General features: G+C 38.1%; 1 protein-coding gene across 1 annotated transcript in view; it reads left to right on the top strand.

The window, feature by feature from the left end:
- The first annotated feature begins 10,297 nt into the window (after nucleotides 1-10,297).
- Nucleotides 10,298-14,551, top strand: part of uxs1 (UDP-glucuronate decarboxylase 1) — a 42,653-nt gene continuing 38,399 nt past the window's right edge. Inside the window, exon 1 of the mRNA XM_062432070.1 lies at nucleotides 10,298-11,011. Coding sequence (XP_062288054.1) covers nucleotides 10,921-11,011 — 91 coding nt within the window. The 5' untranslated portion in view covers nucleotides 10,298-10,920. The remainder of the gene's footprint in view (nucleotides 11,012-14,551) is intronic.

Raw genomic sequence — 14,551 nt, 5'->3', positions numbered from 1 at the left:
CCTGCGGTCCATTCATCAGAGCTTCTCTTTACTCTGGAGCGTTTTTGGTAGTTAAGACTGGTCACATTGCTTACAAACTGTGCGCTTCATGTTGTTTCCACACTTACATTCCTCCACTGATGCTGAGCGCATGTAACTCGCACCTATTTCCTTGAAAACGGTATGTAAGCTACAAATAAAAAAATAGGTTACATTATATAGTAACCATGGAGTCCCACCTGTTACCTAAACGTATCGCCTGCCCCCTTCTCCAGACTCACCACATTTCAGTGAGCGCATCAGCTTCTCTCTCTCTTAATACTGTTATGACAGCTTTCATCTCAGTTTAGGTAAGTCACAACCCTTCCCTAGCTATAGAAACCGTTATTGTTGTATGTTTGTTAGGTCTGCCATCTCCATGTCACCATGTCTAAAATAATTATAATCCCGCTCACAGTGAGGACTCACTCGCAAGACGAGCAGTATTGTGTGAAAGTGCGCTCATCTCGGCTATCGAGAATCTTTTAAAGGCAACTAATACGTCACGAGGCAGGGGTCACAAGGGAGGGGTGTGTATGTATGTGTTGCTGTTTCTTGAATTTTACTTTTATTTACATTCATTTACTTTCGTTTTACATCTGAAACTTTTCTGACAGCTGGGTAAATTATTTAATACATGCGGATTCTACTTTTTAACCCCAGACCTGCCGTGGGTAGGCGACTGAAGATGAGAAGCCTTAATTTAGACTGCAGTTATTGTGAAATTGTCACGATGTTGTGTTTACAGTTCAAATGCAATATACACTGCTTACAGTAAGTGGTTGGCAATACATACGTATTGAGCAATAGTTTAGACTATTTTATACTAGTTTCTTCTGTCAAACCTTCTATGGAAGCTAAAATACAGCAGTAAATCTTGATGGTACAATATGTGTGAACATACTTGGCCATTGAATTCGATTCAATTGACAAGGTTTTGTTCATGCATTGTAACTGACTGAAAAAACCCTCAAGTGGCTGAGTTGGTGTGGGTATGTTACACAACAGTGAGAAGAAAAACAAACACCAGTTTCAGTCATACATTATGAGTTCGAAGGCTTAACAGAAGCCAAAGCACCACTGTTCATAATAGCAAGAGAAATGTAACCGAGCCTCCTGTACTCAGCGTCCTGCAATATAGTTTAATCCACCATCAGGATGATTGCAATGCAATAGAGTTACACTATTCACATTGTGAAGTAATCTTTGCGGAATGTGCACATATTTGATTGGCCAACACAGTGCACTGTTCATTTATGTTACACTGTGGTTTAACATTTTTAAAATAAGAGAGGATAGTACTTTATTGAAAGAGTGTGGTTGCAAGGTAGAACAGTATGAGGTATGAAAAAGAAAAAATAGTATCAAGTATCAAAAGAGAGAGAGAACTATCAGCTACAATATCAATAACAATAACTAATGTGAAATATGTGCAGTGGTCAGGTCCATAGGTAAATAAATTGACTAAAATACATTTAAAAAATATAAAAACCATACATCAGAAAGTTCCATGGTGAAAGTAAAGTGTCTGATGATTAGACCCAGAATGGAGTATAATCCTACAGAATGATAATGGTAATCTAGTCAACAGGAAACTAAGATCACTGCCATCAGTCCGTGAGTGGGGGGTAGAATTAAAAAGATTTATAGCCACTGGCAGAAAAGACTTCCTGTGCCATTCTGTGCTCCACCAAACTAGTATCAGCCTGTTACTGAAGGTGCTCTTGTGCATGATGGAGTGGTTGAGAGTCATTTTCCGTGATGTTTTGCAGTTAACTCATCATCTCACTCTCTCACGGAATCAAGTTCTATTCCCAGGACAGAGCCTGCCTTACTGATGAGCTTGTTGATTCCACTGATATCCACTGCTCTCCCCCTACTGCACCAGCACACGACAGCATAGAAAATTGCACAGGCCACCACACACTGGTAAAACATCCTCAGAGTAGTACTGCAGACATTGAATGACCGGAGCCCCTGCAGGACATAGAGACAGTTCTGGTCATTCATGTACACAGCATCAATGTTTTTGGCCCAGCCCAGCTTGTTGTCTAGGTAGATCCCTACTGTAGGTACTTATCTCTACTTATCTTGTCTCCACATTCACCCCATGGATGGAAATAAGAGTGGGGGGTGATTTCCGACTACTAAACATCACCACCAACTCCTTTGTCTTTCTGGTGTTAAGCTGCAGGTTGTTGAACATAGTCCACAACACCCTGGTAATCGGCCTCTTTCCCCTCACTGATTTAACCCACAATTGCGGAGTTGTCTGAGAACTTCTGTAAGTGGCAGGACTAAGTGTTGTATTTGAAGTCTGTGGTGTGGAGGGTGAGGGTGAGAAGAAAGGGAGACATGACCATCCCTTGTGGAGCCCCTGTGCTGTTCTGAAGTCTGACAAACAGTGGCCAGTGTGGAGAGCATCCACAGTTTTCAGTTTTCTCCCAAGTAGTGCAGGCCGGATGATATTAAACGTACAGGAGAAGTCAAAGAACATGTGTCTCACTTTGGTATTTGCCCAGTCCAGGTGCTTATATTTGAAGAGGAAGGTGATGGCGTTCTCCACCCCCAAATTTGGTTGAGGGAGGACAAGGGAATTGAAGGGAGCAGACTGTCGCAGAGCTGGGGGAAGGATGAAACAGGGGCCTCCAAATCAAATCTGTTGAAAAATAGATTTACTCATTGGCTCTGTTCTGGTCTCCCCCTGTCACCTGGCCACCAGTCTTCTTGTAGCCACTCAACATGTCCTTAATGCTGTTCTGCTGGAGTTTCTGTTCCAGCTCCTCTTGTTACTGACAACTCTGTTTTCTTTGGTGGAGGCCCTCCCTGGCACCCATATCAGTTCTGTGGTCTCATTGGTGGTTGCACTGAAATGAAAAAGGGAACTTGTTTTATCTTGCCACAGCCAAAAGCTGCTTAACAAAAACATTACACATTAAACTTGAGCAATCATATACATTTGTTGTGGTTTATTAATTCAGGCTATGACTGTTCCGTTTTAGCTTTTTGAAAATATTCACGTATTTCCTTTCTGAATTAATTATATGAACACGTTTTCTTCTATTTGGAATACTCACTTTCTATTTCACTGCAATCTTTGCACTAACTCTTTCACCAGCTGCTGCTTTTACTTGATGAGTTTCACTGGGAGGAATAATGTGTTGGGGGTCACACAATGTGCTACATTTCTAGCCCTTAGTGTACAGACACTTCAACCAACTGGTAGGAGTCATTAATGCAGCATTAATCAGGTTGCATAGTAAAGGCATCATTTTTTTAGGCCCATGGCAACAAGACTATGATACATTTATATGTGGGCTCAGAAACCAACAGCTGGCCTTTAAATTGGATTATATTTTATATTAATATCTCAGTAATGATAGAATAATAATGGAGTAATAATGTGGAATGTGGTGACTATTTAATGTCTTTGCATTAACAACGAACATATCATGGTAATATTATGATTGATGTAATGGTGCAGGAACATCTCAAGATAAAAATGGGAAGAAAATATGTATTCAAATTTCCAATAATCCCTCTGAGGATAAAATGATATCAGTTCAAGTCAATGGTAATAATGTTGATATTTTGGTGGACAGTGGAGCAACTATCTCCACAGTAAAAACTTCTAAGCATGTGTGCACAAAGTTGGGGCTGTAAATTATGGGAGATTCCCGGGAGATAAGACAAAACGGGAGGGCTGCGGGAGATGAGTCTAAAATACGGGAGAAACCCGGGAGAAACGGGGGAAGAAATACCGTCATATACCGTGAATATACATTTTTGGTCATACCACCCAGCACTACTGCCCACTCAGCCCAATTCTTTTTGATATGGCTATAGAGCCGCTTGCAATCGCGCTCAGAGATAACACTGGCATTGAAGGCATCCATAGGGCCGTCATAACACATAAGATCTCTCTCTATGCTGACGATATCTTGCTGTATGTCTCGGACCCAACAAATTCTTTAACTGCGGCACTATCTCTGTTTGGCATATTCGGTCCCCGAATATTAACTGACACAAGACAAAGCTATTCCCGGTAAACGATGAGGCCCTAGACGCTGATTATAATAACATCCCATTTATGATTGAGAGACAACAGTACACCTACTTAGGAATCGAGGTCACCCGTAAATTTAAAAACCTTTTCAAAGAAAACTTCATACCTCTGCAAAATCAGGTTAGAACTTCTTTACAACAGTGGTCACCCCTCGCACTGACTCTAGCTGGCCGTATAAACTCTGTAAAAATGAACATATTGCCAAAGTTTACTTACTTATTTCAATGTTTGCCTGTATTTGTTCCTAAATCATTTTTTGTTCTACCAGGTTTCCCCAAAAAATGTAGTCTCAATCCAATTGACACTTTTTTCTCGTTTAATCCTGCATCAAAGGGCGCCCTCTCAACATTGTGCGAAAACATCACCATGTTGCAGCATTTGCCATTGCACCGGACCAAAGTTGCATGGGAACAGGACCTAGGGCATTCAATAGCAGCTGACCGCTGGGACTCCATCCTGAAATCAATCCATAAATCATCACTGTGCGCAAGACACTGCTTAATACAATTTAAAGTGGTCCATAGAGCGCATATGTCAAAGTTCAAACTTACCAGCATATACTTGGACATCACCTCTACCTGTGACAAATGCAAATCAGGGGATGCCGCTTTTTTCACATCTACTGGCTGTGCCCTCATATACAAGTTTTTTGGAATGAAGTTTTTCATACTCTTTCGAAAATTCTGAAGCGTAAACTAGATCCAAACCCTATGTTTAGCATGTTCGGTGCTTCTATGGATGATGTTCCCCAAATGACTTCCACTGAGTGCCATGTGATCTCTTTCTCCTTGCTTCTGGCCAGGCTGGCCATTCTGCTTAAATGGAAGGGGACGGCCTCGCCCACACACATTCAGTGGCTCAGAGGTGTTATGCACTGTCTTACGCTATAGAAGATAAGATTTTCAATTAGGGGCTCAGAGGGTAAATTTTATAAGACCTGGCAATCCTTTTTGACCTATTTCCATGATTCTTACACAGTTTAGATTATAGCATGAGAGAGTGAATACTATGAACCCTTGACATTCAATAAGCTCAAGGTTTAGATTTGAATAAGCCTGCCAACTACCTTTTTTCTCTAATTAAAAAATCCACTATCTTGTTTTCTTCTTTTTGTGTGCCTTTTACTTCACTTCTTTAAAGACAGGGGTGGGGGTAGGGAGTTAGGGGTGGGTGGGTGGTTAGGTGGGGTCAATGTTCTACCTCAAGATTTCTGTAAATCTTTTTTTTTCTTCTATATAAATTTTGTAGGATAACACATTTCTGATACCATCTGAAATTACACTAGCCCAACCTTGGGGATGTCTTGTGGAGGGCATTTTTGTTACTGTTGTGATATTCATCTTCAATTTATCATTGTTACTTGTATATTCATTGTGGAAATAATAATAATAAAAAAGATTTGAAACCAAAAATTACCATCTTTCATCTGATAAGAAAACAAAAGAAAGAAAATTGTGATCAAAATCTTTGTAAATTAGGTACAAATTTAATTAATACAGTAAAGCATACAGAGGCACACTGTGACCAGTTAACAGCAGTGGACTATTAAACATTCATGCTCTGTGCACTGTTACATGCTCCATACAATAAATGCATTTGATTTTCTTGTGAAATATATTTGCATTTATGCATTCACATGTTTTGCTCAAAGCCTTTTTGACCACATTAAGTGTCTACAGTCATGCTAGCAGCTTTGACTTATTTATAAAAAATCTTTCATAATTGGTTCAGTTTTACATTAGTAACAATATTTTGTACCTTGAAATTCACTTGTGTCAATATAACACATGTGGATGGTGTTTGTTCTATTTAATCACGACTGCATTTTCCGCATTGCCCACTGTAACTGTGGCATTTGACTTCAGGTGTCAGTTCCCCATGGTTTTACTTTTGATGACGTGACAGAGCCACACATCATGAGCTATAAGCTCTATCGGCTGTTTTCATGCCAATTCTCACTGTTAACAGCTGTCAGATGGCCCATTACCAAACGCCTCCCCCGACAGATGGATTGTTCTGTAAATTACCTCTGATGGATTTTTATCAGCTAATGACATAACACATTTCAAAACATGCCAAGAAACAGAAACAAAAGCAGAGATGATGTAATCCTTCTTCATGAATATCTTTTATAATAAAATGAAAATGTGTCTCTCTTCCCTTGACATGGGATTGCAATTAGCATTTCTAGGCACAATTTAATTAGCAATTTGTTTGAATTTAACTTGCAGTTGCAAGATGTGACCCATTTCCACTGACTGCATGAAACCTTCAGATGTTAAACAAATTATTATCGTAGACATGCTGGCAAAGTATTTCCATAAAATAATGGCACTGTGATCATCTGACCCCCGATGCGTAGGTCTAATTTTGTTCTGTTTTTTTCATCTCACAGTGGATTGCCTTTTGTGAGCATTTAGAGAGGTCTTAATAAAAACAGCTGACTGAATACGTGTTTAATCACAGGATTATTTACTCATATATACGTATTTGTGCTTTCTGCTATCTCAGTGACTCAGAGTGGAAAGCTGTTTCCAAGGAGAAAATGATCAATGCATTGTGCCCTTTAATACCTAAACAACTGAATTATTGAGTTTTTTTCAAATATGGCAAAGAAATAACTTAATGTCACATGTCTTCAGCCCATATTCAATCAAAAATTCAGTCATGAGTGGATGTATAACTGTCTGTATGTTATAGTGTATATTTAAATCAGCCATCAAATAGCTGGAATAATAGTGTGCGATTCTGATGTTGTTCAGTTGAACCATTATCTATTTCTGTCTTGTCGTAGTTTTGAAGAGAAAAGAGACCAAGCAAAAACAAATAAACAAACAAACAAAGAAAAAACAGAAAAAGGAGAACAGGTGCCGGATGTTCTTACATAATATACAGTACCAGTCAAAAATTTGGACCCACTTTCTCACTGATGTGAATGGGAAGGTGTGTCCAAACTTGATTGGTACTGTACATTATCCAGAGCATGTAATGTGCCATGTTATCATGCTCTGTAAGAACTTTTTGTATTTTATCCCCCCTAGCAATCGTTTTGGAGTAATTCATTATTCTTTTGTTTACGTCCTCTGTTGTTTTCATTGTCTGTTTTAGTCATATGATACAGCCACATCATAGCTTAGACAGTCCAATCAGGAAATTGTTGATTTTTTATTACATGTGGTCAACTTGCAGCTTCAACTACTTTATCCTTTCCTTCCTCTGTTTGTGCTTTGAAAAGCATCACTTGTAGTTATATTTGCATTTATAGTTAGTTATAGTTGTACGCAACTGCCATGTTGTGTTTTATGTTATGTTGCATTTAAATATTTAGTTCATTTGCATGTGAATATTGCCAGTGTTAAGAAATCAAAATGCTATGAGAAGCTATGGTGTTCCTATTGAAATCCAGTACTGTTTATTCCTTTCAAGCTGGGGAACTTTAGGTTAATTATTTACAAGTTATTTACAGCTATGTACATATAATTTAAATTTAGTATTTGTACATTATAACTTTGTAGCTGTCTTTTACATTATTTTATGTCTGTGGACGTATGATGTCATTATAGCATCTAGTGATTGATGCTATCTGTCAGTTTTACAAAAATCCTTTCATGACATTGATCACAACAGTAAAGAGTATTCAACTTTACTACAGCCTCTGACTTTCTCTTGGAGCCTGTTAGCTATCTGTTGATTTGTGAACGGACACATGGGGGACAGAACAGACATAAGACAGATTGTGAGAAGAAAGAGACTATTTAAAGTGAGATGTGTGATGACTAAATTTGTCTGTTGCATCCTCAGGGCTGAGGGTTTTCATGAAGGACAAGAACATTGCTACTCTTGCCTTTTACCAGAATGACAATCACTTACTGTGTCATCAGTTAGACTTAAGTACATAATTCTCTCGTTTCTGTCTTCCTCTCTGAGAGTTTGCTGTCATCTATCTATCTATCTATCTATCTATCTATCTATCTATCTATCTATCTATCTATCTATCTATCTATCTATCTATCTATCTATCTATCTATCTATCTATCTATCTATCTATCTATCAACAATAACACCAGGATGTTGCTCCCCAGCAATATGGTGAAATACATAATAACAAACTCTTTGAAATGAATGGGTTTCCCAGACATCCATTTATTTTTGGAGACCTGCCCACCACAAATTGATTTCTCTAGTTTGGAGCTGCCAGTTGATTATTGCCCTCTCTCTCTCTCTCTCTCTCTCTCTCTCTCTCTCTCTCTCTCTCTCTCTCTCTCACACACACACACACACACACACACACACACACACACACACACACACACACACACACACACACACACACGCTGATTTACTCCCAAAAAGACATGGATGCATCTGCACTGACTTGTACTCCCCCCACTGCACACAAAAACCCTCCTCTGACATCTATACAGGAGTGGCGCAGTTGCACTACCTCCACTGAAAAACGTAAGGACCTGTAAATGTAAATGTAAAAACAATTAAACATCAATTGTGTATCTACATCACTTTGTAAAGCTGTGACCATAGACTGTAAAAACCATAGATAGTAAAACGTATGGATGTAGTTACCTTGATATCACCCACTGGTTTGTAGACTACCATATTGAGGCCTCAAGTTGGGCGAGCTGACCCTTAAGCTCATTGCTGCCAGCTTGGTTAATTTAGGTTAGCATTGCACATTGATGGTCTATGGTTAACTGTGATAATGCTAATGCTAATTTTCTCTAGCAAAAAACAGGCTTAGTCTTTTAGTTTAACCTAGTACAAGACTTTTTTAGTGCACCAAAATGTTACACTTAACTTTCACTAAGTGAAACACTCTGAAATAGTTGCAGCTATACTCAGAATCTGGGGTTATGAGATGGTTGTGTTACATAATTAACATTGTTACCATGGTAGCGGCGATTAAAGCCTACCCTGCTTTATTGTCTATTTTACTTGTAAAGGGAACATAATTCACAAAATGAACATCATTCTGTATTGAAGGAGGCTTGAAACTACAGATTGAGCCCATAAACATAGTAGGAGACTGTTTACTAGGGTAATAAATCGAGTAAGAATTGGGTCATCTTTTTAGGGGTCACCCCCCTGCTGGCCATTAGAAAGAGTGCATGTTTATAACTATAAAAAGTGCTCCTCATCACCAGCTGTACATCAGTCCTGTCTCACTAGGGCATTGAGTGAAAGAACAGTCAGTTAAGGGTTGAGAGTGAGACACAATAGATTAAAGTTTATACTGTAATAAACATGAGCATATATATTTAAAGCTTAATCCACAAAGGTTATATAGCATAACAATCATAAAAGTTAAAAAAAAAAGTTCTATCAAGTGAATACATGTCTTAATATGACCTATGACTACAATGTGGTGCATATTTTACATCCCAGTATGATATAGGCTGTATGTTTCCAAATAACAAACAAAGAAAACAAACACATGCCCTGTTATAACCATTATCATTAACTGCAGGGTTTTTACAAAAGTCAAAACGATAAAAAACCACCCCATTGAATAAAATGTGTAATAGGAAATTATGTCAGATGACAACAAGACCTATTCTCCTTGTCAGTTTTTTTAATGACCTGCTTTCACTAAGTATAAGAAAGTTGTTTTTTTAATCAACTCTTGAGTCTGGAAACACATTACAACGAGTGAAGTGATTAGATTGTTGTGGTACCATAAAGCCTGCATGTGACTGATTTATTTAGGGATGACAAACAAACGAGTTTAAACATAACAATTGCCTATTGTCTGACAGTCTAATTACACAAAGTATCAACAGTAGGTCTGTCTGGTTGTCTTACTGTAAATGATACCTGCAGCATCAGGACATGTAGTACACATTTTTGCAAAACGTTTACAGCGCCAAACAGATTAAAGAGGTTGCAATGGGAAAATCAACATGGTATGCAACAAGGTTGGTTCAGTGCAGTATGGAAAGTTTCGTGTCATGGAATGAATGAGCCATTGTGTCAGTGTTGAAAATACATGATAGGCTACTGGAACTTGAAATCTACGCCATCATTAAGAAGGATGCAGAATACACATTCAGTCTGTCAAATTACACGAGGTTTTTAAGGTCGTACAAATAAAACTGAATAAAATAAAACCGAATAAAATAAAACCAAATGCTTATTGTGATCAAATGAACGTCACACCAGTCAGTCAGGCTGCTAAATCGAGCAAGGAGTAATCGCTCATCTGCTATACCTCGGCCCAGCTGAGAGGAGCAAATTGTGTGTGCATTTGTGCAGCGTTAAAATGAGCAGCTGTTTTATTTTCTCGGAACTAACCTGGATATAATTGCAAAGCGGGGTTTGCGTCTGTTATATTTTTTTAATCAGCAGTTATGAAGGAAAACGCGAAGACGCTGTCAGTTGTTAGCTAAGTGTGGTGCTAACTGCTAAGTGTTTCCCTTCACTGTGTTACTTGTGACTGAGGCGTTTGTGAATGTGCCTTTCGGATATCCATCTACGTGTGTTACAGCTTATGACTGTTGGCGTAGTCTGGGAACAAATGGCGCCAGTAAATAATTTCTTATGTAGTTGTAAATGTGGACACTCCCGGTAACTGTTGGCTACCTGTGTGTGCGCTAGCCACGTAAACTGCTCCTGATTGGTGTTGACGTAGCAGAAGCAGCTAGCTGGCCTGTCCTGGGTAGCACATTTTATGTGAATTTGGGACACCAAGTCATTGACAGCCGGCCTGATAATTTCAAGACATCTGGAAGCACCATTTCCACCGAGGACGTGAGCAGCTGTGACTCAAAATGCTATAGCTGCACCTGGAAGTGTTAGTTTCCTGGTCCTGTTGCACTGAGCGGATGATGAAGCGGGTCATCTGGCTGATATCAGGATTAAACAGAAGAATGATGAAGCTACTTTTTGCCCTCGCTTTGATCGCCTACATTGCCTGTAAGTAAATGAAACTTGTGGTACCTGGATGCACCTCACCTTTTAAACTGTCATCATTCCTGTGGTTGTTTATTTTCAACCATGGTACCCAAAGTGTAAACTTGTGTCAGTAGTTTAGAACTGAAAATAAAACATAAGCTACTGCTTGGTGGCCAAGCCCCCATATTGTGCCCAGCAAGACTTGGAAGACTAGTTGGACATAATTGGACAAACCTAACGTCATTAGTCCCTCTGGAAGAGCAACAGTGAAGCAGCCAGGCTCAACATACAGTAAAAATATATTAGATTACAGGATGGTTTCTGCACTGGATTTTCTAATTCAGGAGAAACCCATTGAGATATACCTTCTCTCTTTATCTCATTTGGGAGACACTGCTTTTTTTGTGATTATTAGAATTAGTAAGTTGTATTTACATCTACTGACGGAAATGACTAAACAGTTGTTTTAACTTTTAACAGTCAACTATAGTATAATCTGAAGAATCATTCACAACCACCCACTTGCAGTCAATGTGCACAATCAGAAAATCACTAGAGTTGTAATCTGTTGTGGACAGACTGAAAAGTGAAATTTATTTATGTAACAAATTCAGGGGCATTCAGGTGCACATGCACATGCTGCTATCAGCTGATTACATCAAGACACAAACCAGTTTCTAACTTCACAGACTGGGACACAAGAGGATGACTGTTACAGATGTTACAGTAGACCATTATTTACCCTTCAGTATACAATATGTGGAAGAACTTGTTTTAGCAGCATGTCCCACCTCTGCTGAACACAATATATTAATATATTATAAATATTTGTCTGGACACAGATGCAAGATCTTTTGAAAATTGAACCAATTTAAAGTGAGTACATCACGATAAAATAATGTTAGCTGTCTGGATATCGGGAGTCGCTGTGGGCAATACAATTTAGCTTACCCTCTCTGTGATACACCTATCACACACCACACTCACTCTCTGTGACTCAGCCTCTCTCAATGGTGTGCTTCAGTCTCATGCTCTTATGCCTTTTTTCTATTGTGGGCAGACTGTTTTCTCAAGTTTTTCACTTGGTGCAAGTATTTTCCAAATTTTTAAAAAGTATTTACCTGCAAAGTTATGAATTGTCTGAAATCTTGGTCAAAGTTTAATCTTGGTAAATTTGACTGATGTAGCACTGTTTCATACACAAAATTTAGATCAAAATGCTTCACAGGTTATAAAAGAAAAGAGCAGGTAATTTAAACAACAGTTAACATATTAGAATATGTTTAAAAAGAGGAAGGAAGGAAAATAATGAAATCAAAATAAAAGATAAATAAACAGTAATAAGAGATCACCCTGCTTATGCCATGGTCATTTTCAAACAAAATACCATCTCTATGATTTTACACTTAAAAATGTTCATCTTGTTTTTTCTGTTTCAACATAATAACATTTAATTTCTGAGCCACATAATTTATATTGTTTGCGTTGCTAGTCAACCTCAAACTTTACAGGAAATGAGTTTTCTAACCATGACAAGTGTTGAAAACTGTGTGAGAAAAATACATTTACTAATTGCTTCCAGTCTTTAGAATAGAGAGATAGTGCTGCATACTGCTACACGATATTATTGAGACTTTCTGTCCAGTGGAGATAATGTTACATTGCGTTCTCTCTCTCTCTCTCTCTCTCACACACACAGGATGCCTCTCTCTCCCCCGCTGTTACAGACATGACAACTCGCTGTTTTCGTCTTTCTCCCTCACTTTTACCTGTGACTTCTCCACATCTCTTTATTTCTGGGATGTTTTGGTTAGATTTCCCTCCTGGTCTTTCCTCCTTTCCCCCTCTCATTGCATTTCGTTTCATTTATTGGTTTATATGAAACATGGACAGTGTACAATAGATGTATTACACCAGATATACAGTAGCATAGTGCTGATTTCCATCTGTAGACCCTGGGCTTATATAGCAATATAAAAAAGATTATTCCACATGACACTAATATTTAAATACTTACAGGCTAGACCAATACAAATACGTCCAAAGAGGCATAATATGACTTTTATTTCATATAATATATTATTACTTTATAATTTATAGCGGCTGTGGTATAAAGGTGTATACACTGTAACTTTGGGCTGCACCAAAAAAATAGATTTAGTAGAGCTGCAATGATTCATAAATTAATTGCTAACTAATACATTAATTTCCAACTATTGTGATAATTATCAATTTGAGAAATCTTGAGAATGGCCAAATTGTCTGACTTCAGCTCCTCAGATGTAGATATTTTCTAGTTTCTTTAGTCTTGTATCATAGTAAACTGAATATCTTTAGGACAAAATATTTGAAAGTGTCACCTTTGGCTCTAGGAAACAGTGTTCAACATTTTTCACCATTTTCTGACATTTTATAGGCCAGACAACTAATCAATTAATTGAGAAAATAATTGACACATTTAGACCATCGATAAAGAAAGTGATTGTTAGTTGCTGTCCTAACTTTGGTTATTGATTAATCCGCTACTCTCTGATTATGGTTTGGTCTATAAATTGTCTGTTATAGGGTAGAAAAATGTCTGTTATAATGTTGTAGACCCTTTGGGGATGTCTTCAAATGTGTTTTGCCTGATCAACTGTCCAAAATCCAAAAGATTTTAGTATCATGTGTGATTTTAAAATATGTGTTTAAAATCCTCTCATTTGAGAATCTTTGGATAGTAAATAATTGCAGGTGAATTTTTGACTAATTGATTAATCAATCAATTGATGCAGCTCTGAAGTAACAGCAATCATCATTACCAAAACCACTTTCACCATGATCATCTTACTAAATACCCTCCTGTTAAACTGAAAAGCACTGAACAGCAGTATAATAAAAAATATGTCAGTGATTACAGATTTGAAATAAAAGCAAGGCTAAAAAGGGGAGTTAAAGGCCTGAACTGATGTGGCTGTCATGAAATTCAGAGCAGAGAATACCACAGTCCCATGTAGAGGTCACTGCTGCAGGATCCACCATTTGTATGTAAGCCAGACTCATCTTGCACCTGTCAGTCATGCCACACTGTTGATGTGTTCAGTTCAGGTTATTCAGTAGGCTGGCTGGGTGGTTGACCTGGGTAGACGTGACTTTTTTCTCCTTAAAACTATGCTGAGGTACAATAATGTTATCTCTGACCATGACTCATAGTGATGTCGTTGATAGTTTAAATGTTTTGTTGTGTTTTTTTGTAGTATTGACAGGCTGCTATGTTCAGACTGACCCTTCACATTCCTTGACAGTCCGCCACTGAACTCTTATATTAGAACATCTATCTTGCCAAGTGGCACCTCGCTGGACATTGAGCCCTGCCCTCCTGCCACTGCAGACGCACGACTTTTACAAGTGACTTTTGCTCTTACAAGTAATGGAGGTGACTTGTAATGTAGCAAAATACAATACTGGAGAAGAAAATACAGTTATGTAAAGGTAAAATGACTGATGTTTAAAAAATTCTCAAGCTAGTACAAGTGCACAAAAATTACTTTATTGCAGTAATGATAGTAAATGTAATTAATT

The sequence above is a fragment of the Scomber scombrus genome, chromosome 13, assembly GCF_963691925.1.
Source record: "Scomber scombrus chromosome 13, fScoSco1.1, whole genome shotgun sequence".
Classification (NCBI taxonomy): Eukaryota; Metazoa; Chordata; class Actinopteri; order Scombriformes; family Scombridae; genus Scomber; species Scomber scombrus.
Note: the sequence above shows the minus strand (reverse complement) of the source record. Positions and strands in the feature narration are given on the sequence as shown.